Source organism: Macrobrachium nipponense, chromosome 27, assembly GCF_015104395.2.
Source record: "Macrobrachium nipponense isolate FS-2020 chromosome 27, ASM1510439v2, whole genome shotgun sequence".
Classification (NCBI taxonomy): Eukaryota; Metazoa; Arthropoda; class Malacostraca; order Decapoda; family Palaemonidae; genus Macrobrachium; species Macrobrachium nipponense.
This window is the reverse complement of record NC_087216.1, coordinates 15,660,016-15,684,954: the sequence shown is the minus strand read 5'-3', so window position 1 is coordinate 15,684,954 and position 24,939 is coordinate 15,660,016. Positions and strand designations below refer to the sequence as shown.

At 40.8% G+C, this 24,939-nt stretch overlaps 1 protein-coding gene across 8 annotated transcripts in view; it reads right to left on the bottom strand.

Moving 5' to 3' along the window:
* Positions 1 to 2,464: 2,464 nt before the first annotated feature.
* Positions 2,465 to 24,939, bottom strand: part of LOC135200850 (C-signal-like) — a 45,911-nt gene continuing 23,436 nt past the window's right edge. For 4 of the 8 annotated variants that reach the window (XM_064229554.1, XM_064229551.1, XM_064229553.1 and 1 more), the window contains exons 3-8: positions 16,858 to 16,919; positions 11,011 to 11,190; positions 10,487 to 10,658; positions 9,356 to 9,481; positions 8,685 to 8,852; positions 2,465 to 6,408 (exon numbers count right to left, since the gene is read on the bottom strand). In XM_064229554.1, the coding sequence (XP_064085624.1) occupies positions 8,686 to 8,852; positions 9,356 to 9,481; positions 10,487 to 10,658; positions 11,011 to 11,190; positions 16,858 to 16,919 (707 nt within the window). In that variant the 3' untranslated portion in view covers positions 2,465 to 6,408; position 8,685. Of the gene's footprint in view, positions 6,409 to 6,431; positions 8,060 to 8,684; positions 8,853 to 9,355; positions 9,482 to 10,486; positions 10,659 to 11,010; positions 11,191 to 16,857; positions 16,920 to 24,939 lie in introns of those variants that run through there. The other 4 variants (XR_010311382.1, XR_010311381.1, XR_010311383.1 and 1 more) reach the window with 4 other exon arrangements.

The window sequence follows — 24,939 nt, the reverse complement described above, 5'->3', positions numbered from 1 at the left end:
GCCCAGCTGGATCCGGTTAAAAAAGCAGATGAAAGCCAGGAATCTTGTGATATCTGGCAACACGAGTAGATCGGGTGAAGAGTGGTCAAGGACCCAAAAAAAAACGCATTCTACTCCAGTCTTTTCTTTGACCGCCTGGGCGATAGTTGTGTTACCTCTCTTGGCCTTTTCCCGGTTCATTGCCCGTTTCGTTTCTTTGAGTGTGAGTGTGTTTTTACCTGGTATTATGGCTTCTGCTCCTTCACGGCATCAGCATATGTGCCCCAGAGTTCCATGGTTTTTCCGTTGTTTCTCGCTTTTTTGGCTTCGGCAAGAGCACGCCGACCCCTCACCGTCACACTTCAGAATGTTCGTTCCGAAATTTTTGTACTATTACGAATCCTTGCACGGAATGCCGGGCATGGCCTAAGGAGCAGTGGAGGAAGTTTTATAGCAAGAGGGAACATCGGAGATTCTCGACTCTTCCTACTTGGGAAGGCTTTGCTCCTATTCCCGACGTTTTGTCTTCCGCAGTAGTCAACCCCCATAGTAGCGTTGTCCTTGCATCTCCTTCCTTTTCTTCCATTGATTCGTCGGTGGAAGTATCAGGAGGTCGCCAGGGTAATTTTTGTAATGTAGCCCCCCTCTTCCTCGGGAGCTTTTTTGGTTCCCGAGAAGGCCGAGGTTTTTTCATCATTCTCTTCTCTTCCGGAGTCGGAGGCGTCCAAAATGGCGGCGATTTGGAAGACGCTTGGGCTAGGGGAAATTTGTCATTTTCTAGCTCGCTACAGCCGACGATCCCCTGCTATTGAAATTGAAGAGACAAATAGCTAAGTTCCGTAGTCATAGTATATCTATCCTCCCACTGCCAATGATGTGTTCTGCAGAGCAGGGCCACAATATTTTACTTTTGATATGGCCTGTACCTCATAAGGTGTTGTCCTACAAGGTAGCAGGTGCTTTGTAGGTGCTCATTCCACAGCTTTGCCAACTGGACCTGGTGGTAAGGGTAGGGATGCAACTCCCTGAAGGTACATAGTATATACAAGACTGGATGAACTGATAAAAGCTTGGGGAAAAACTGGCTGGTTTAAGAAAAGTTATCGTTGCACAGGTCAAATATTTCTGCTTACATAATGAGCAGGAATTTATGGAATGTAAAAATCCCTTTCTGATAGATATTGTTGATTGCATAAGACATTTGACAATTTCCACAGACAACATCATGGAAGGTTTTGTGCCATTGTTCCACTTCTGATAAATATGCAAAGCTGATTTTGTTGATTATGGATTGCATTAAACAACATCCACAGACCAACAAAATGGAAGGTTGTGCATCACTATGCCATTCCTGATATGTCAAGAAGCTTGAAATCACCCATGAAAAAAAAATAGATGTAAAGTTTACCTTTATAAGGACTTCTCAAATGAATTGGCAGATAATAATTGGGTGCCACAAGGGAATGTTATTTTACCCTTGTTGTTAGCCATTCTCATAGATATTTTTAATCGGTACAACAAAAATTTTGCATAGCTTACTAAACATATTACATCGTATATCTAGTGAGATGGGACTTGCTACACATCAAAGAAAAACTGGAGTAATGGGAACAATATGCAAAACGGGATGACATAACATTAAATGGAGAAAGGATTAAAGACTAAATCTTTCAAATATTTACAAACAATAGTACCCAAAACAGGTTCTCTTGAGATGGAATTTTGAGACTGAAAATGGCAAATCAAACAATACACAGGTTGAATAAGGTTGAAATCAAACACTGAAATTGCATACAAAAGTAAGATTACAAATAAGTCTGGTACATTCTGTACTGCTACACAATTGAACCTTGGTGTAACATTGAAACTAGATCTAATTATGCCAGTTCCATAAGTAGATGACATTGACATTATGATGAAAGATGGAGATATCTTGGAAATGTCCTTTGCATAATTCCTTGAAGAATGCTTGGGAGTCTACTGCCATTCACTGTATCAAATAATACTTCCTTGTCAATAAATTTAGAACACAACACAGAGCTGTCTTGGCAGTGTCCTCCACAATCCAGACGTAGTCTTGAACATAATATACTGTATATGAACAACAAGGAGAGGTATCCTTTGCACTTCACTGACTTATGTGGAATAATTCTTTTTGAATTATTGAAGGTCAATATTTTCTCCCTTTTCTCCAAACAGTTTTGCCACTAGATCTAGTGCATGCTGGCTGGCTTCTCTCAATTTGCAAAGAATGTTAAACACTCCAAATAAAATGAGTAAGTGCTGTATTCACATCCCTAAGGATTTTGCAACCTCTTAATCTTGGAAACGACTTGAAATAAAAGAAATTACATTGATTTAATAAACTTTTTTATTATTGAGGACTGTGCTCCGAGTGACTTCCATTTCATTTGGAATCACAAAATGCCATTAGTGAAAAACTGTATGTACAGAGTCTATTTTTGTATGGTTATTAAGACAGCACTATCCAGGGAATTTTTTAATTTCCATATACGTACCATATTTACAATAATTTACAAGAGCTATTTACAAAGAAAATTTCTTTATATTCAATATATAATATAAAAACCTATTGCAATCCATACTCAGTATTTTCAAAAGGTAACAAAAACATACATCATATGCTTGATATGAAGCTATTGCTAGTGGCTAGATTTAAGAACCTTATGAATAAATGGAAGAAACAATGGGTTGTTATACTGCTAATTCTTAATGAATTTTGAAACTTCCAAATCTTCTCCAGAAATGTCAGCTAAAACAAAGGATCAATGTCTTGTGCTGCAAACTAAAGATGAAGGATAGACTATTATTTGACATAAAATCTGCATTGTATGTTCTATACTCAATTCCTTTCTAACTGCTGCTTTTAATTTCGTACATCTTTACAGTAACTACTAACTTTGAACAGTTCTCGGTCTTGTTCTTCAACCTTTACTTTAATGTTTCTTAGTCCCTAACCTTTAGTATCTAGTTATCATTTTGGTGTTTTAGAATTATGTGGGTATTCAGTTCCATTTGCGTACAAAAAAAATTATAATTTTCCTTAAATTAATCTTTCTGCATAAAAGGAATAATTAGATACCTAAAGTATCATATGGAATCATGTTATCTAAAAATTATGTAAGATGTACATAGTTGTAAAGCTTAAGAAACAATTCAAATACTCTTTTGCTACTGATACTTTAGCAAACTGATTTTAATGGTATAAATGTTTTATGCATAAAAAATAAAATTTAACATTACTTTCTGTGAAGAATTACAAACTGCTGTTGTCCACATAACTGTCCACGCAAATTTAAACTACGTGAACTCAAAACTGTAATATTTACTAACTCCAGCTCAGCTTTACTGAAATGAGGTCTGGCTTTCATATAATTTTAGCTGACATGCCATTTCATAAGACAAAGTACAGGTAATAAATAAAATTTAAGTTAAACTCCCAAAAACTTGTGTTTATGACTTGCAATAATTTTTCAGACTATTAGTTCAAAAACAAATGTTAAGAATGTCACATGTATGTGATACCTGTATAACTACTAACATTTATCAAGCTTACAGACCATTTTGTGGGGATTGAAGTCTTTATAATAAAAATATTTCAGCCACAAGTATGCATATACGTACATTAATTAACAAACAAACCTATTACTATACGAAAGATATTATAATCTAGGTGAAGCTACCAGAGCCAAATTGAAAACAATGAATACAGTAGTTATTGTAGATGGTAAGAATTCCCTCAAAAGGTGGAATTCTTACCAAACTAAGGTAGCATTCATTAATTTCCCCTACCTGTGAAACAAAAAATGCAGAATCAATTGTTAGGATGAGGATAGTATTTGAATACATGTGACGTCAAATAATTTTCTTTGTATGATTAACCTAAAATTTTCCAAAAGTCAAAAAGCTAAGTATTATGCATGTGACACTTGAGCTTTAACCCCTTCAGCACTGGGACGTACACATGTACGTCTTTTACAGTACAGTAATAAAAGACCGGGACGTATGCGTGTACGTCTTTCATACCTCCTCGAAAAGCAAAGCGTAATCTTCAGCTTGGATGGTTTCCAGACACAGTATTGTGTACGAGAGAGGAGCTGAAGCTCCACCCACAATTCATTCTAACCAATGAGCGTCCGATGGACGTCGTGACATCATTTTCATATGGGATATTAGGAGGGGTACTGGCCAACATATGTCAGTGCCCCTCAGGCTATTATCTGAGAAGGATGATTACAATTTTGTCCGTACACCATGTAGATTTGAATTCTAAACCTTTTTCCCTTTTGATTGCAGTTATTTTAGTTTTTTTTTTCAGTATCATGTCAGATGATAGTGTTTCAGAGTCAGGGTCAGAGTACCTGCCAAATCTATCAGATGATGATTATAGTGATAATTTCTTAGAGGTTGACAGTGACAAAGAGTGCTTGGAAGACATTGAACCTCTTGTCGATGAAGGCTGGCGGTTCATAACTGATCCATCTTGTGACTTGCGCCCAGACCCAGCCCCCCTTGATTCACGGAGGGTGGCAATAGGATTCCTGCTTACACACCAGATTTCACCTGCTTACGTGATGCATTTTTTTTCCTTTTTTGTGGTGATGTAATCGACAAATTGTGTGAATGGATGAATGCTCGGGCAGAGTAGTACTTTCACTCAACAGGAAAGCGTAAGGTGAAAGGACTTTTATGGAGGCCTGTTACTCGTGATGAGATGTGTTTTTTATAGCTTGCTGATGATAATGGGGGTAAATAAACTGCCCCATATGTATACACGTATTGGTCACGAGATGCTGTTGCTTTTATTATCATTATCTTATTATTATTATTACTATTATTAGTTTTATTATTATTATTACCAGTGCCATAAACATTCATTGATGTATACGCTGTTTCAGTAAGAAAACTAGTACTGCTATTACCACTACTACTATTTTACTACTACTTTACTACTTTTTCTGCTACTTTATTTCTATTACTTTACTACTATTTCTACTACTTTATAACAGTTCCTACTTCTGCAATTACTTTTTCCACTAAATATTCCTATTTTTTCCGATATTCTTACTATATTTTTTGTAATTTTTTTACAATGGGGTAAAAATATTCATTGATATCCATACACACAATGTTTTCACATAAGAATATAAAGGAAAAATATGAATAACATAAAATTTAGTGGGAGCAAGTAATGATTGATACTTGCGGTCGACAGGGGGTCTCATGCGGTATGCAAGCATTTGCAGGAATGCAGCAGGCCGGTGGCGAAGGGGTTGAGGTCTGCATGTCTAATGATTGTCATCATGCTGGTATTTGATACCTGTAATCTTGAGTGATCTCTGATCACCATGAAGGATATGTCTTGAATCCCAGAGACACAAATTGATGAGTTAACCAATTTCAGCAACCTGCTTCCACAGCCTGAAGAGCAGATGTGTGACATTAAAGTATTCAAAGAGAAGGCAAACTATAGCCTTTTTAAGAACATAATCCTGTTCTGAAACAAACTTGTAGCCTTGAATAACCAGGATATACTTTGATATCACCTCAGATGAATCAACTGAGATTTCACAGTCTGGACCACCCAGATCTACGCTGCTTAGAAGCATGTCTTCAGTGACCTGTCATTTTGCAAATCAGAGTATCCTCATTAAAGTATTCTTTAGAAAACAGCATCCTCATTAAAGTATTCTTTAGAATAGAGCTATCTCATCAGAGTAATCTACAGATCAGAGCATCCACATTAACGTAACCTGAAGAGTCTGCAATAGCTGAGATAGCAAGCAGGGCTGCAATATAATTCTTCTTTTGACAATATTCATCCTCTTGTTGTATGTAAATGACTGATGCTGATCCTTCAAGTAGTTCTCCTCATGTTTTTAACAGAGATTTATTAGATCTTTCTCGTCCAATCCCCGACAAACAGTTTGAGCTTCCACAAAATAACAGGTTTGTTGTCTTATGAACACTTTATAGAAAAAAACATTAGTTGGGAAAAACTCTCTATTGCGAAAGTGTATACTATAATGTTCTAAGGGGTCCACAATAATAAAAAATGTTGTGAGTTCATGTATAATTTTAAAACCCTTTACAAAAAGCTTGTAGGTGAATTTAAAAATAAACTACATAATTGTACTGCAAGAGTCGCTGAAGATCGTTCATTTGGACTGAAGATGAACCCAGGGAAGGGTTCAAAAGCTTTTTGTAAAGTTTTAAAATTATACACGAACTCGCAAAATCTTTTATTATTGTGGACCTATACACGAACTCGCAACATCTTTTATTATTGTGGACCCCTTAGAACAGAAAAGACATTCTTATGCCAACTATAATTGTACCTGAGATTTACCTGATTTAGTGCTTTGATTATGCATCTGGGAAGGAAGGCTTCACTTTCAGGTCATGCATCTGGAAAGAAATTCACTTAACTAGAGATCTCAATAGATAGACTGCTATATAGCACTCTGCTGTTAGCCAGAAGCCCAGTTGGCCTCCATAGAACCTATATGATGGTCATCCAGCATTAACCCTACAACATTTCCTTTTTCAAAGTACGTATCACATAAAGTCTTCTATAATTTTGTATATGCATGTAATATCTTGCATGAAATGTATTGTGCATTTAGGCAATGCATTGTGGTTCATGTCATATAACTTTATTAGCATCGGGGCATGGCTAGACTATTGACATGAAACTCAATCCACTATCTTAAGGATTAGCTCATCTTATGGGTGAACTGTCAGACCTGCAAGCTCCATTGCTCACACATTTCTTTTGGCAATATACTACTATGATGTTGCTAGAATGAATGTTTTCTGTGGGCTCTTGCAATCCTTAACATTAATAATTCTTCTGAAACTCCTCAGTTAAAGCCTCCGACTTTGAATCTGAGAACAGAGACATGGCTGAAGGTTTGATTTTGATTCAGTCTTAAGCAAGGGTACCCTGTTATATCTGGCACCCAACAGTAACAGAGAGGGAATTGATAAAGTAAACCAAAAGCTATTAATGAACACTAACAATATCAACATTAATTCTCCAGGAATGGGCTGGTACTATGCAGTACCTCCCAGGTAGTTACCAAAGCCATAAAACCTCCTGACACATGACCTCTTGTATGTGGACTATCTCATGGTATCCATAAAACATATGGCACATATTAAGGGATCCAAGACAATAAAAAGGGAAAAGCAGACTAGGCCATGTTGAGGCTGACTTACAGACAACAAACTCTTTCATAAAAATCCTACAGTGCTCTACCATGATACAGTAATAACTTCCCTAGTTAAATATGGCTGGCCTCTAAGGAATCAACATTTGTCTTTTCACTATTTAAAGAATAAGAATTGCAGTCATGGGCTTCTTAGCCCACAAAGAGATTCCTACAACCTTACTGTACTATAATGTTTAGTCTGTCTTCAACTTGCCAGAAAATATCTCAGACAAATCTTCCTTAAGACTAAAATTTGATCACAATACAAACAAAATTTGCTGCTGACATGAAGATAAGCCTATCAAGAGAACTAGATGAAAGATCTGGCATATATACATTCTAGAAAGTTAGAAAGTATGATCAGACTCTTGTGAGATCCATAGCAGACTTCATCTATTAAGGGTACAGTTTCTTGAACTTTGAGTCCTACTCCTGCTGAGTCTATCAACACCAACCAGTCACCCATATAGGGCAAGAAGAGGAGCCCTTCTTAACATAACATGCGCTATTCATAACATACACTTAAAATTACGTACTGTATTCAAAACACACACGTTCTATTCAAACAGAATACAGCTAAAATGTGATTGGCTGGCTGGTTGCCATGTAGATTTAGCCAATGACAGCTCCTCACTTCTATTCTATTTATAGGCATATGTATGTCACGGGCAGCACTACGTTTGAACAGTGGCATAATTGTGATTATGTAACTGCTGATGGCAATTATTACTCAATAATTTTAACTTTCATATTGTTGTATGAAAAATCCCACACAATCTGCCAGAGTGATGCGTTATCATTTGGGAATCCTATTCCCAGACCGTCCTCCAATGTACGACTGCAAACTGATGACGACATAGTAACAATAAAGAACAACCCTCTTCAGGGTTGATATGATGAAATGAATTTTATAGCCTTACTTATCGTTAAATTGAATCAAAATTATTTTCATCATGTATAAGTTTGCATTTTACAGAATGTTTTTGGTGAAAATAGAATGTGTTAGTGAACATAGTATTTTATTACTGATGATCTTAATTATATCACAATCATTTAATACTAATATAAATAGTAAACTATTATGAATAACTATAATGAAAAACATGAAAAATGACAAAAATAATGTTTTTGCTGCAGTGGTGATATTTTATTTTATTATGATCCTCTCTCACAGTTCCGTAATCAGAAAAATTCCACAAACCAAAACACACCTGGCCCCAAGGATTTTGGATAAAGGATTGTACACAGATTTGTTTTTAAATGCAGGAATTAGAGCAAGGTAAAGTTGAAGAAATTGGACAGCCCAGAAGGTGTGGATTTAAAGTAAAAGAGTGAAAATGAATGCAACTGGGAATACAAATTGTACTGCAAAAAACCATATGTAAACTGTACCACCATTTCTACAAGGTACCACCTATGAATGTCTGTAATCTGATTTAGCTACTTCAGAATACGCATTTTGATACATACCTTAAAACGGAATTTCCGAGCCATCCCAAGCAAAATATTTTCCTGTGTCAACAAAAGTAACTCTGTCAATTATGGCCATCAAATAATCAACGGATTGTTGACGTGAGAACAGTTTCCCTTCTGGAACATTTTTGTGATAAGGTCTGGATAGGTCAGTATCCACAGTACCTATATAAAAGAATGGGAAAGAACTTAGGATAAATAGTTATAACAAGCTTGTACTGTCCTCTTATTTTCTATCTGCATATAAAAGTAGACAACATTTTTACAAGTACTACTGTATTTGTCAGTGAAGGTGAATAATGTATTTGTAAAGGTCTTTGGTACTTTTAATGACAGAAGAACAGGATCTTTCCAGTGTTGAACCACAACCTAGGTCTATGTCCAAGTCTACATTTACTATTTGTGTCAGTTTTAACCTCTTGCTGTCTTTGTACCATTTTTTTTAACTGGTTATAATTTCAATAAAACTTCTTTCAGCAAGAAAATTTATTATATAATTAAATCATTAGGCAGCAATGATTTATTCCATTAAAATTTCTAACTGAGATTTGCTTCCTGATAAAACCTAGTATAACATCCTTTTGTGGCACATCAAAATATTAACTGCATAATATTAAGTATATTGCTAGAACACTTGCATGGTATTCAAATACAGTAAAAACATGTACCTGGGTGCAGAGCTATACAAATAACCTTCTTTCCTCCACGTCCAAGTTCTAAACTCAAATTTTTGGTTGCCATATTTAAAGCTGCTTTGGACATTCTATAACTGTACCAGCCACCTAAACGATTATCTGAAATAAAAAAAAATTAAATTTTTATACATATAATCTATAAATTTAAAATAAATTTGTACATGCATATTCTATATATTAAAACTATAAACAAATGGGTATTCCTGCCTTTATCAATCACAAAGGAAAAAACCTTGGAGGTTAGAAGGGAAGATTTATACTGTCAGTTGATTGTAACTTTCGAGCTTTCTTTTAAAATCAAGTGTGATTTTAGGTTAGGATATGAGTTAGAAAATTATGAAAAAAAAAGCATATAATTTCCCAACTTTATCATTTGCCAAATAATATTACACAATTTCTTGAAAGAAAACTCTCAAAGTACAGTCATGACAGACTTGACAACATAATCCCACCTCTGCCCACAAAATTTTTACATTTGTATATGTACTGGTTTTAGAGGGATTCTTTATTTTAATTTTTCTTTAAACTTTGTCATCTCTAGTTGCATGTGGGATGGAGTCCCTTGACTAGGCAAGTATGGTAGGCAAATACTGAACTTCCCATTATCTCTCTTTCTCTCTCTGTGTAATTACAATTTTTTGCATCTCAAATAACTAAGGGGTGTAGCCTTAACAGTCACTCATTTTGACATATTGACGTGAAGGGTGATAGGGGTTACCAAATTAATGTGGATTTCCGTGTACTGTGGCTGATTGTGGTCCCTAACACCCCCAAGTACAGTGGACACCTGAATTGTAAAACAGTAACATAAGGGCACGATCACACTTGATCCTAAGATACTTGCACACATATATAAACATACACTTGCATACAAATCTTTTATTAGCTACAGTGTAATCTGATTTAGCCTTCTACTTTGTTCTTCACTTATATAAAGTTTCTAAATTACTGTATACTATTTCGCAAAAGTTGTCAGAGGGATTTATGAACTTTGGGTATGGAAGTTTTTGAATTGGATAAGCAATCAAATGTTAGTGATTAAATATACAGCAACTGCTGCCAGTACTTAAAAGAAATCAAGAAATTTTTTATGGATGAGCTTACCACTAATTGACCCAACTCTAGCAGACATATTCGCAAAAACTGCAGTGTGCTGTTGCTTGGGATCAGCCACCTTTCCTCCAATCACCCCTCCTCCAGCCATTAACGTTTGACTAAAGTGCTTTGCCATCATGACCGGCCCAAAAGCATTAACAGCAAATGTTTCTTGAAGTCCCTGAAATTTTCATATAAAAACCTTGTTTATAATCCTATAAAATAATAATCCAAAAACATATAGTTACATACAAAATTTCACTAATCTTTTCTATAAATGAAGGCTTATTGTATAGGCTCAGACATAAGAAAAATAAAGAAAAAGGGTGGGAAGAGAAAAGGGAGGGGAGGATCAATCACAACGAAGGCATTATTATTGGACTTGAGGATAAGCAGAAGTTAGGAGAGAATTCCATACCCTAGCAGTAGAAGATTAGTACATTCTTATTTTCATAACTAAAGCTGTAACATACATTTACTCAAAACTAAACGTTGGTTCCAAGAAGGGAATGTACAAGAACACAAATACGTACCTGAAATGATAAATCTCTTAAGCTTGTTTCTCCTTTCCCTGTAGGACTGAGAATTCCGCTAGCATTGAAAAGAAGATCCAACTTCTTATGATTTTTTTGGACATACTGAGAGGCATCAATGATGTCTGCTTCTTTGGTGACATCCAATTGTACAATATCGATTAATCCTGGATGCTGAGACTGCAAAAATAAAACAGTTATACTTAACAAAAGAAATAAATAGTCAGTTTACACTTATGTTGGAAATTTCAAGATACTGTACTGCAATTAAAATAAACAATGAAAATTGTTGTAAGTTAAAACTAGTTAACAGACAGATAAAATTAGGTCTTTATCGAAGACTTTGTTCTTGGATATTTTTTTAAAAAGACAAAAATGTATTCAAAGTAAACGTAAGCAAGGCTGTACAGTATGTGTTAATATAACAACAATTTTTTTCCAATGTAACCCTTGCTAATTTAATTTAAGATAATAACCAGTTACATTGTCCACACGACAAAAAGAGTATATTTCCAAATTTTACATCAGCAAGGAAATACAATATGATAAGAGAAATTTGCTCAAAACTGTCCACCCAATATTGAACACTTGTTTTTCCAAAAAATTATTTCATCATTCAAAATCAGCGCAACACATAAAAAGCAACCACCCTGTCCACCCAGGTACAAAAATGGCTGGCCCATTATGTTATCAGTACGTATATATAGACGTAAATATAAATAATGAAAAATTACTTTAGGTAACTACCAAAATTGATGTGCATAAGGAGAGAGAGAGAGAGAGAGAGAGAGAGAGAGAGAGAGAGAGAGAGAGAGAGAGAGAGAGAGAGAGATTGACTGATTTATGGACTTCTGGCATACATGCCAAGCACTGGGGCAACTAAGGCCATTCAGCGCTGAAACAGAAATTGATAATGAAAAGGTTTGAAAAATGTAACAGGAGGAAAACATGAAATTTTCATTATTAAAATGAAGTTTTATTGTATACTTACCGAACAATTATAGAGCCGTGATTTCCACGAGCGGTAGGATACTAAATTCAAATTTAGCACGTCGGCGTCGCCAACACTGGTGGTGATGACGTCATCTCCCTCCACTCGCGGGAGAACCAGGTACAACTGCCCAGGTGAATCCAATTCTTTCTGCCCGTCCGTCCACCTAAGGGGAGGAGGGTGGGTATAATCATAATTGTTCGGTAAGTATACAATAAAAACTTCATTTTAATAATGAAAATTTCATTTTTTATAGTGTCTTACCGAACAATTATAGAGCTGATTACACATTTATGGAAGGTGGGATTCAGTGGACCACTAGTATTTTTTAAATGGTTACATTTATTGCAATACCAGTAAACACTCAAGGTGTCTGTTGTACCTTACCTTGTAAGAGAGCTACAGCAGACTGTTACTGCCTCTGGTCGGTGCTCTTCTTACTATTGTAGAGGAATTGGAATTTGACCAAAGTTAGCCTCTACAGGAGGGGAATCCTTCCGTAGTTCAAGCGAGTCAAGGCTGACTGACGGAGGATAGTAACAACAAAGATTGCCCTTGCCCTGGGCTAAGACCAGAAATTCAATCATACAAAACATTTGTCACCAACACCAGATTTAAAAACATATATACCCAACCATTGTAAAATCTGACCTAACAGACTGGTGAGTATCCCAGGTACTCAGTACCCCCAGCTTCCCTTGAACTCGACAACCTATTCCAGGTGAAAAGTTAAGCATAGAGGTGACCGACCCCTGTGCCGTTTCTCCCAACACCATGCCAGAAACCGCCACCGGACCTAACGTTTTACAATTCTCGAAAACCGTTTCTATCTCTTTGAGATAATGACTCGCAAAAAACCGAATTCGATCTCCAGAACGTGCTCTGAAGAATCGAAGCTAAAGAAATAAATCTTTCTGAATTGCTAAAGAAGTTGCCACTGCTCTAACCTCGTGAGCTTTAACTCTCAGAACGGAAAGATTGTCGTTCTCGGACTGCGAGTGAGCTTCCCTGATAAGCTCTCTAATAAAGAACGATATAGCATTCTTAGAAAGAGAACGAGAGGGATTTTGAACCGAGGTCCAGAACTTAGAAGATTGTCCTCTAATACCCTTAGTGGCAAACAGATACTGACTTAATAGCCCTGACTGGACATAAGAGCCTTTCTTCCTCCTCATGTCCAACCAAATCAGATAAGTTCCTTACCACAAAACTCCTCGGCCAAGGATTAGAAGGATTCTCATTTTTGGATAGAAAGGTCAAAGATACCGAAAATACAGCATTGCCTTGAGAGAAACCGACTCTTTTGTCTATAGCGTGCAATTCACTGACACGCTTAGCAGAAGCTAGTGCAAAAAGAAAAAGTGTCTTCTTAGTCAAGTTCCTGAATGAAGCCGACTTCAAAGGCTCAAACGGTGGCCCATGAGGAACTTAAGCACCACATCTAAGTTCCAAGCCACTGTATCTTGCGGGAGCTTAGTGGTTTCGAAAGACCTAATGAGATCCGACAGATCTGAATTGGAGGAAATATCCAAACCTCGATGTCGAAAAACCGAAGAGAGCATGGCTCTATATCCTCTGATCGTCGAAGGAGCCAGTTTCTTAGAGTTCCTAAGAAATAGAAGAAAATCTGCTATTTCTGTTAAAGAGGTCGCAGAAGTAGAGACTTTAGCACTTCTACACCACTCTCTGAAGATTCTCCACTTCCCTTGATAGAGTTTGTTAGAAGACTCTCTCCTACAACGAGCGATAGCTTCTGCAGCTCTTCTTGAAAATCCTTTCGCTCTGACAAGATTCCGGACAGTCTGAACCCTGTCAGAGCTAGAGCGGACAAGTTTTGGTGGAACCTCTTGAAGTGAGGTTGTTTGAGAAGCCACTTCTCTGGAGGAAGAAGTCTGGGGAAGTCTACTAACCACTGGAGAAGGTCCGGGAACCACTCTTTCCTGGGCCAAAATGGGAGCGATTAACGTTAGTGTTACATTGCTGTGCGACATGAACTTGTTCAGCACCTCTCTTATTAGACCGAACGGAGGGAATGCATAAGCTTCCAGACGCGACCAATCCAACAGCATTGCGTCCTCACGACCAAGCTAGAGGATCTGGGACTGGAGAACAAAAGAGAGGAAGACGGTTGTTCCTTGATGTCGCGAACAGGTCTATTGACGTCGTTCCCCAAAGGCGCCAAAGTTTCTGACAAATCTTGTTGTCCAAAGTCCACTCCAGAGGTAACACTTGCTGTTGACGACTTAACTCGTCCAGCCAGGGACGTTCATCTTTCCCGGAACAAATCTCGGGACTAGCTGAACCTTCGCTTCGTTTGACCACAGGAGGAGATCCTTGGCTACTTCGTATAGAGAGAAAGACTGAGTCCCCCCCCTGTTTCCGCACGTACGAGAGAGCGTGAGGAGTTGTCGGAATGCACTGCCACTACTCGACCTTCTACTACTAAGCTCCGAAACTGTCTGAGCCCCAGGAAAATTGCTAACAGTTCCTTACATTTATGTGGAACTTCTTCTCCTTCTCCGACCAAGCTCCTGAAGTCCGTTGATTTCCCAGTAGGGCTAACCTGTGTCCGATGCGTCGGAAAAGAACTGTAGGTTCGGGAGGATGGGTCGTAAATCTAACCCTTCTTCCAACCTTGCTCGAGAGAGCCACCACCTTAGGTCCTCTTTTATTTGATCTGTGACAGGAAAGGTAATCGAGTCTGGTTGTGTCTTCCTGCACCAAGAGGCTCTCAGGAAAAACTGCAGAGGTCTCATGTGCAGTCTTCCCAACGTCACAAATTTCTCCACTGACGTCAATTTGCCCAGGAGCCTCATCCACTGATTGGCAGAACTTACCTTTTTTGTCCAAGAACTCCTGAACTGTCTCCAGACAGCCTTGAACCCTCTTCGGAGACAGAAAAGCCCGAAAAACTTGAGCATTCAGAATCATCCCCAAATAAAGGATGCTCTGAGATGGAACCAACTGGACTTGCTGTTTGTTGAGCCAGAATTCATAACTTTCTGGCAAGATCCAGAGTTGTTCCAAGGTCCTTCATGCACGACTCTCTGATTCCGACCGGAGAAGCCAATCGTCCAGATAGAGGGAGATTCTTACTCCTAATATGTGCAGCCAGCTTCCTATCGGGGATAGAACCCTGGTTGAAAACTTGAGGAGCGGTCGCTAGTCCGAAGCAAAGCGCCCGAAACTGAAACACCTTACCTTCGAACATGAACCTCAGGTACTTCCGAGATTCGCGATGTATCGGAATGTGAAAATAAGCGTCTTGCATGTCCAGAGAGACGGGCGAATCTCGCCAAGAGCGCCGCGCGACCGGTGACGAATCGCTTGAATCATTCGAAAGGCGTCTGACCGCAACACCTTTCCAACGCTTAACCGAGCCCTGTTGAGGCGCAACAGGCTCAAACAAGAGAGCGCCTGTCTGTGGGCAAATCCCGATCGACTCCCTTGGACTTCCGGTATGTCTTCTCCCCGGTGGCGGGGGAGCTAGCAGTGACCTTTGTCTAGGAGACGTGGTCAGGACAGACAGACGCACCCTCAACTACACTCGTTACCTGAAGCCGCTTTCTCCAAAACGTCTTAACTGAATTACCAAGTTGCAAAACCGTATTCGCTAGTACCGAAAATTTCTGATCTAACCTCGATTCCAGACTGGCAATGGTGTCGGAAGAAACTACACGGGAAGCCGGAGAAGTGGGATTAGTAGGAGGAATAGGAGGTGTAGTTAAAGGAGACATAACAATTTGAGGAGAAACAGAAGGAACAGATGCATCGCAAGACGAAGCAGAGCTAAGTCTACTTTCCCTAAGCGCTGCTTTTCTAATTCTGTCTTTAGCTAATTTCTCCGAGTATGAACTAAAAAACTTCCATTGAGAATCAGTCCAATCACTACACTCGTTACATGTTCGATCTGCTGAACAAACCTGTCCCCTACACTTAACACATTTAGTGTGAGAATCATACTCTAACTTGGATAATCTAGTTTTACATCCTGAGATGCAAAACCTAACTCCCGACGGACTAGAATCCGACATGGCAACGCCTAAATAAAAAGCAAAATAACAACAACGCCAAAAAAGAGTACTTCACCAATTCCGAAGATCAAATCCACAAGAAAAAAGCGAAGCAAAGTCATCCAACCGCACCGACCACCGATGTTCACCGGACGCCGGCAGGAAAAGAATTGGATTCACCTGGGCAGTTGTACCTGGTTCTCCCGCGAGTGGGAGATGACGTCATCACACCAGTGTTGGCAACGCCGACGAGCTAAATTTGAATTTAGTATCCTGCCGCTCGTGGAAATCACGGCTCTATAATTGTTCGGTAAGACACTACAATAAAACTTGCATTTGTACTATGAATCAATTGTTACGAGAGGGTGGATAGTAAGATGGAAGAAAGAGAATATGAATGGCAGTGCCATACAAAGAATGAAAGGGGGTTGCAGCTAGGGGACGAAAGGACACTGCAAAGAACCTTAAGTAATGCTTACATTGCACTAAATTTTTAAGAAATAAGCAGGTGAAAAAGGATCCGTTAAAGACACGGGCTTCTTAATATCTACAGGCTTTGTAAAGGTGGTGTCAAACGAACTATTTTTTGGGGTGGTCTTTCAATGCCTTTCCAGTGATAATGGCACTCCTACAGCAGAACTGTTAACATGTCAAGGAAATGCCTGAAATCTTTCTTGACTAGATGCCCATTGTGAAAACTTAAGAAATTATACTTTCACACTACCAGAAAATGTGTTAAAATATTTTGGATGATTTAACATACGACGGGGTTCAAAAATGTTGAATATCTTTATGTTACCTTTAACCAGGCAGAGAAAAATCTAAAACTCAGCACTAATGTACCTGAAGATTTTTCAACTGGTGAGCTGATGATGGATTTCTACAACATGCTATTACAGTTGCACCTGCAAGTAAAAATAACACATTAAAAGTAAGAATAAGAGATTTTCATAAAATGATATTGTAATGATACAATTAAGTTTGTTCATACTTACCTGGCAGATATATATATAGCTGTATTTTTCCGAATCCGACAGAAATTTAAACACTTACGACACACGCAGTGGGAGTCAGGTGGTTAGTACCCATTCCCGCCGCTGGGAGGCGGGTATCAGGAATCATTCCCATTTTCTATTCATAATTTTTATTTCCACTGTCTCCTGAGGGGAGGTGGGTGGGTACTTGATTATATATATCTGCCAGGTAAGGTATGAACAAACTTAATTGTATCATTACAATATCATTTTGTTCATGAAACTTACCTGCTATATATATATAGCTGAATCCCACCTTTGGTGGTGGGAGTAGACAGAATAGAAGATTTTAGGAAACATATATATGCAGATAATTGATATCTTGATTCCTTCACCTGTTAGCATAGCTGACTTCGTGGTTACTGCCGCATAAGTCTGATTGTGCTACTAGAGTTGCCAGCAAGGTAGAGACCTATAAAGCTGGTGCACTCAGATGATCTGTCAACAGGGGCGAGACCACGACGTGGACTAGACCATTGACCATACAAATGAGGGCAACGAAGTAAAACCAAACCACCTGGCGTAGCCTACCAAAAGTATCCCACATAGACTAAGCTAATGGAAGGGAGATCCGCCGCAGGCGGTCAACCCCACAACCATAACACAAGTTTAAAAAACTCCCTAAACCGTTAAAGGATAGGATGAGCGCTACCTCCTGCCCCCAAAAAAACAGTGTCTGCAGCGACGTATGGTCCGAGCGAGTATGGAATTTTTATTCTAAAATTAATATTAATAATACTTACCTGTATAATTTATCTAGCCCTAAATCCCCAAAAACAAGCACCAAAATTTACCACATTGGCAACCCTGTTACCTCCTATTCTGTCCGCCAGTTGGCAACACTGTCGTTGACAGATACGAAAACCTTCCCTCAAATCAGTTGTGATAGGCAGATCGTGGGGTAGGCTGGGTGGGACTAGATAATTATACAGGTAAGTATTATTAATATTAATTTTAGAATAAAAATTCCATATTAATAAAACATTACCTTAATATAATTCATCTAGCTCCCGATTAACCACATTGAAAAGGAGGAGGGAATCTGAATAAACAATTCCCCTTCGGACAGAATAGGAGAAAACAAACAAAGAAAATATATATCATAGGCAGTCAAAACTCAACCCAAGGTCAAAGATACTAACAACTCAAAGTCTCCTACCATAAGCACCAACTGCGTAGCACAGGACAAGGAGTAAGTGCATAGTCAGTCCGTCTGTACTAAAGTCAGGTGACCGACCAGGTGACAGTCAGACGAATTGCGGACAGCAAGGCTGCACCCTGAAGACTATCAAGCACTATTCTTTCCCTAAAGGATGAGTGTCTGGACTGTCTGGGCGATTCAAAGCTAAGCAACCTTGGGGGTGTATCAACGCAACCCGAAGTCGCCAGCAACGAATCGGCTCATGAGCAACTCCTAACTCGAGCTTTCTGGTGCCAAGAGAAAGGAGCGCGGAGCAAAAAGGCGATTCAGTCCCGAAGGACGAATCCTGACAGTCCAACCTGGTCTCATGTTACACGATCATCGGTGTGTATCAACGCAACCGACTTCGTCAACAAGAAACTCAGGGCTACTAAATGTCGCCTGATCTCCACGAGTGTCTGACTCTGAGAAGACAGGTGAGACAAAAAGTAGATGGTGAGCGAGTCCAGATGACAGCAGACGATCCATCGACTAATTCCCTGTCCAGGACAGTGAAGAAGCAGGAGTCGTCAGGACAAGCAAACCAGTGGCTAGTCCTAGGTCAGCATCGATCTGGGAGAAGCGTAGTCGCCAGTGCCGACAACCCAGTGGCTGGAACCATTTCACACTGAAAATGGAAGCAGCATGAGTTGCCAAGCAGTCAGTCCTTGTCATCAAAAACACCTAAATACCAAACTGCCTAATTCCCATTATAACTACGTCAAAAACTGCCATGGGTTATAATACAAAAACAAAAAATATATACAACAAAAAAATTAATGAATAATATACAGGTAGCAACCAAACGTAAAACAGGAAGACTACCTAATTCTCCTGTCTGACGACCTGTCCTGCCATCACCAACGGGCCCAAAGAACGAAGGTCGCCTAGAACTAGAGAAATATCCCTCAAGTAAAAAGAGGCAAAAACAGAATTAGAACGCCAAGTCGCCGCCTCAAGCACCTTGGCGACTGAGACATTCTTCATAAAAGCTACTGATGAGCAACTGCTCTAATACTGTGTGCTCTCGGCGTCTGGTCTTCCCCAGCAGCCGAACCCCACCAGTTTTAAAACGATAAGATCTCTGAGAAAAAAGGATACACCATTCTTTTGAAATAGGTCTCTTGACATTTCGGGGTGAAAAAACAAACAGATGACGGGGACGACCCTGAATGTCCTTCGTGCGGCGTAAATAACATGAGAGCGCCCTAACAGGGCAAAGAAACTAATTCCTCATTTAAATTACCAACAAAGTCGACCAGCGACTTCAGTACGAAAGACCTGGGAATGGGCATTATCAGACGATTCAGTCTTTGCGACAAATTCAGGAAGGTATGACAAAATCATGTCTTGTCCAGATCTGGCAACCAGAAAAGAGAGTGCTTGCAGTTCACCCACCCTCTGGCTTGGCGTAGCCAGTGAGACAAGGAAGAGTGTCTTAGAAGAGAGGTCCCTAATTTGGCAGAATTCAGAGGCTCAAACGGAGGGAACCTTAAGGCTTGAAGGACTTTGTTAACGTCCCATGTCGGAGGCGAACACTGCGGCCTGGGTCGAGATAGGGAAAAAAGATCGAAGTAAATCTCTAATGACATAGATGAAGAGATCTCAGGAAGCCTTGCCTTAAAAAAACATAGGAAAGCATAGACCTATAACCCTTAATGCACGAAGGTGACAGGGCCCTGTCATGATGTAAATGAACTAAAAACTCCGCTACTTTCGGTAAGGAAGGTCTAGAAATTGAATGTCCTTGAGACTTACACCAACGCCTGTAAACCGACCATTTAGCCTGATAATTTTACTCTGGTTGATTGCCGCCTGGCAAGAGCAACTGTCGCGCCACTCTGGAGGAGAACCCTTCGTGCTTGGAGAACCTCCTGAACAGTTCTCCAGCATGAAGATGAAGCATGTGGAGCCTCTGATGGAACCGATGAAAATGGGGTTGTTTGAGAAGATCTGGTCTCTCTGGCATGGCGAATGGGGGGTTCCACCAGTGCTTCCAGAAGGTCGGGGAAACCACTCCTTCTGTGGCCAGAAGTGGGGGCGATCAAGGTGAGATCCCAGACGCTTGGTTGCCCTCACTTTGTTGAGGACTGACCTCACCAGAGAGAACGGAGGAAAAGCATAGGCTTGAAGTCCCTCCCAGTCCTGCAAAAGAGAGTCTGTCCCGGCACTCTGAGGAGTCTGGTAAGGGGCGAAGAATATCTGGCACCGAAAATTCAGTGGGGTGGCAAACAGATCGACTGTGACAGGCCATTTCTTCCTGAGGCTGTCGAAGACTTCCTGGCAAAGTGTCCACTCCGACCCTTGAACTTCGTTCGGTCTCGACAAGGCGTCTGCTAAGACGTGATGGCCCAGGATAAACTGAGGGACCAACGTAATCCCCCTGTCTTCTGCCCAACACAGGATTGATCGGGCTTCTTGAGTGAGAAGATCCGACTGTGTGCCGCCTTGGTTTCTCAAGTACGAGACTGCTGTGGGTGTTGTCGACAAAGATTGCGACAACCGACTCCAACAGTTGTTCCTGAAATGAAAGAAGGCCTAGGTACACTGCCCTCAGTTCCCTCCAATTTATTGACATGTCCTCTCCTCCTCTAACCAAAGGCCCGAAGCGGCTTCGGAGCCCCAGGTCAAGGTGTTCGCCCCAACCTTGATCGAGGCGTCTGACCAAAACATTAGGTCCGGAAGGAACCGAAAGAAGAGATTGTCCCTGACTTGAGGCGGTGAACTTGCATCCACCAACGGAGATCCTTCCGACATTGTGGAGAAGAGGCGATATCGTGTCCTCGGACACGAAATCCCATGACTGGCGAAGTAAGTGCGACTGAAGGGACCTCATTCTGAGACGACCTCCGGGAACCAGTTGGATGAGGGATGACAAATGGCCCAGGAGAGACCTCCAAAGAGAAACTGGCTGCATTACGGAGGACAAAAATTCTTCGATCAGACTCAGAAGCTTGTCTATCCGTTTCTGAGCGGGAGAAGCCCTCAAAATCTGGGAATTCAAAACATCCCCAGATAAGTCATGATCTGGCAAGGGATTAGATTGGACTTGTCGAAGTTGACACGAATGCCCAACTCGACACAAAGAGACAGAACTATCTCCCTCGACCGGAGACATTTCTCTAGAGATTCGGCCTGGACTAGCCAATCGTCCAGATACCGAAGCATCCTACATTTAACTGATGCAGAATAGCTGAAACAGGAGCCATCACCCGAGAAAAGACCTGTGGAGCAGTGGTGAGGCCGAAACAAAGGGTCTTGAACTGGAAAAGCTCCCGAGTCCGTGAAAAACCGAAGGTAAGGTCTGCTTCTTGGATGGATGGGGATTTGCAGATAAGCATCCTGCAGATCGATGGAAATCATCCAGTCCCCCCTCCTGACGGATGAAAGAACAGTCTGGAACCGTCTCCATCCTGACTTGGACTTTAGAATGAACTTGTTCAAAAACCGAAAGATCTATGATGGGGCGCCAGGCACCCGAGGCCTTTAGAAACTACAAACATCCGAGAGTAAAACCCGGGAGAAGGAGGAGCTCGCTCTATGGCATCCTTCTCCAAGAGGGCCGAAAGCTCCTTCTCCAAGGCTTGACCCCTGATTGAGTGAGGGGAATAACTGCTGAACTCGAGAGGACGATTGGAAAGTGGAGGTCTGGAAACAAAAGGGATCTCGTAACCTTCCTTCAGGACCTCCACCACCCAAGCATCCACCGCTCTCACCCTGCCAAGCTGACCAATGGCGGGAGAGACAAGCTCCTACTGCGGTCTCCAGGCGAGGTGATGACTCCTACTTCCGAAAATTCTTACGCAGAGACAAGGAAGAAGAAGAAGAAGAAGAAGAAGAAGGTCCTCCTGGAGGTTGAGCTCTTTCTCTGCCCTTGGAGCCACGCCAAGAACCTCTCCCGCGTTTCAAAGGGTGAGCACCAGAGGATGAAGAAGAGGCGACCAGCAACCTGAGATGTACTCTGGAAAAAAGAGCCAGAAGGAGGTTGTTGGGCTGGAGCAGAAGGTACAGATCTGGTCCTAAACTTACGCTTACTCTTGAAGGAATGGGAGGAAGACCAGAGGAAAAAGCTCTTGATAAGGCCCAGTGAGCTTGGGAAGAGGCATCACCTTGATGTTCCTTCAAAACCTCAGAAAGCACAGAAATATCGAAAAGGAAATCGCCAAAAGGAGAAGAGGACAACAGACGGGTTCTCTGAATCTCCGATACAGAGGAGGGTAACTGCGACAAATACAGGTTACGCCTTAGAGAAACAAGAAAGGCCTGCATTGAAGCAGCAAGCTCGTTCTGATGTACAGAAGCGATTGAAATGGATGAGCAGAATTTCTCAAAAAGAGGAGCATCAGGAGGAACAAACCGGAGTCCTTGATATACATTAAAAGCCCTCGAGGACCCACATATTGAAGGATTGAGCTTCTTGTAAGGAGCTCATAACAGCCTCCATAGCAATAAAATCTTCAATTGAGACAGAGACCGAAGCCTTAGAAGGCAAGGGTTGACTTGAAAGTCGGACAAAATCAGGATTTGGCTTAGGGGTCGAGAGAATGAAGAATCATCCGCCACCTGGTAAACTCCTCTCCGGTGTCGTAGAAGAGAAGAGAGCTTCCTCTTCCCTTCCCCGATCACCTTCGAAAGTTTAGCGGCAACGTCCGTCCTCACTCTCGCGAACCTCTGTGGGCAAAGGGAAAACGTAAAAATTCCCGTGACCTGGGAAGGACCGTCAAGAAAAATCCCTTCTGTAATACAACGAGGCGGAGGCTGCTTCTGCTCTTTAGGCCTCGCCTGAGGAAGAAAACTCAAAATTAAATCAAAAAGTTTCTTGAATTCTACATCATGACAATCCATTCGAGGAAACATCAATATCACACGAATCCGCGTCATCATCATCATCATCGTCAGATCCTAACTTAGAAACTTCCTCTGAAGTAAAATCCTGACGACTAGCTATCTTAGGTCTGACACTAATATCCCTCCCCCCTTCTCCTAAATAAGCGCCCTTTGGCACTGTTACGGGACTAACAGGGGACACGTCGGGTAAAGATTCGTTAGGCACCTGCCCGGACCGGATCCCCCTAGGCCTTCGCCACGACGGGGTTCACAAGCCGGGGTATCTGTCGCACCGTTACCCATGGTGCTGTCGACAGGTACCTGACGAGGAGCTGAAAATGAATCTAAAAGTGTGTTAGACATTCTAGTAAAGGCTTCTTGAAAATTCTCTGACAGATTGTTAAACTAAGCAGAAATATCTCTATCTAGACTAAGCTGTAATTTCTTAAAATTCTGTTTTCCAGGTAGTTTCCATTGCCAAAATCTTCGAATCTACATCAGAACTAACTTCACTAATTACCGGTTGTACAGGGGGCAAAGCATCAATTAATTCGGAATCGGAGTCGTACGATACCGAAACCGAAGAGCCAGAATCATGAGCGCCCAAGTCAAAGACTTCGTTAGATACAGTTTTAGCAATCGATTTCTTTTTCTCCTTAACCGATCTTTTACGCTGCAAGATTGTTTGGCGTTTCATATAAGCAGTCATATCCTCGTCAGACCAGGGCTTACATACGTCACAACGAGAAGTCAAGTCACAAACCTGTCCACGACCAAGAACTACAAATGTCATGGGGTTCATACTCCCTGCTACTCATCCTTGTCCACAAACCGGGCAGTTCTGATGTTGCTGGCAGAAGGAAGCATCGTAATTTCTTGGTAATCCATTGTAGAATTGGACAGGTCAGTAGTTCCGGGTCGCGCAAAAGTTCGTAATTTAAGATAAGAACCACAACAGAAATCAAAGTTAATTCACTATTTCGTGATGTAATGCGTGAGTGGTAATTCATATAAAGTTTCATTTAACAAATAATGAAAGCTTTAAAGGCACAAAAATGTTTAAGGAAATTTATAAAGAGCGCCAGTGATGTAAACAACACGGGCGCTCGTTAACAACTGATTTGAGGGAAGGTTTTCGTATCTGTCAACGACAGTGTTGCCAACTGGCGGACAGAATAGGATGGTAACAGGGTTGCCAATGTGGTAAATTTTGGTGCGGTTTTTGGGGATTTAGGGCTAGATGAACAAATTATATTAAGGTAATGTTTATTAATAAACAATTTTCGTATGTTGCTTTCACCTCCCGCAGGTAGTGTGAAGCAAACACCGAATTGCTTCGCCAATAAGTGGCGCCCAAAATATCTTTGATTGCCATATTTTTGTGAAAAGCCACCCCCGAAGTAGCAAATAGCCCTCAACTCGTGGGCTTTCACTTTCAGAAGCTCCATGTCACTTTCACTACACTTTTCATGGGCTTCCTTAACCGTACTTCTTAAGAAGAACGCCAGTGCATTCTTCGACATCGGAAGATCTGGTTTTTTCACAGAGCACCACAAGTTCTCCGAAGAACCTCTGCATGCTCTGGTTCTCTGCAAATAAAACTTGAGAGCCCTGACAGGACACAGGACTCTCTCAGCTTCAGGTCCCACTAGCTCCGACAACCCTTTGATCTCGAACGTCCTCGGCCAAGGGTTGGAAGGGTTCTCGTTCTTTGCTAAGAACGTAGGACTTAAGGAACAAACTGCACTATGATCCTTGAACCCAATATGCTTGCTTATGACTTGAATTTCGCTAACCCTCTTCGCCGTCGCCAGAGCGGTTAGGAAAATGGGTCTTCTTAGTAAGATTCCTAAGCGAGGCTAAATGGAGCGGTTCAAATTGACT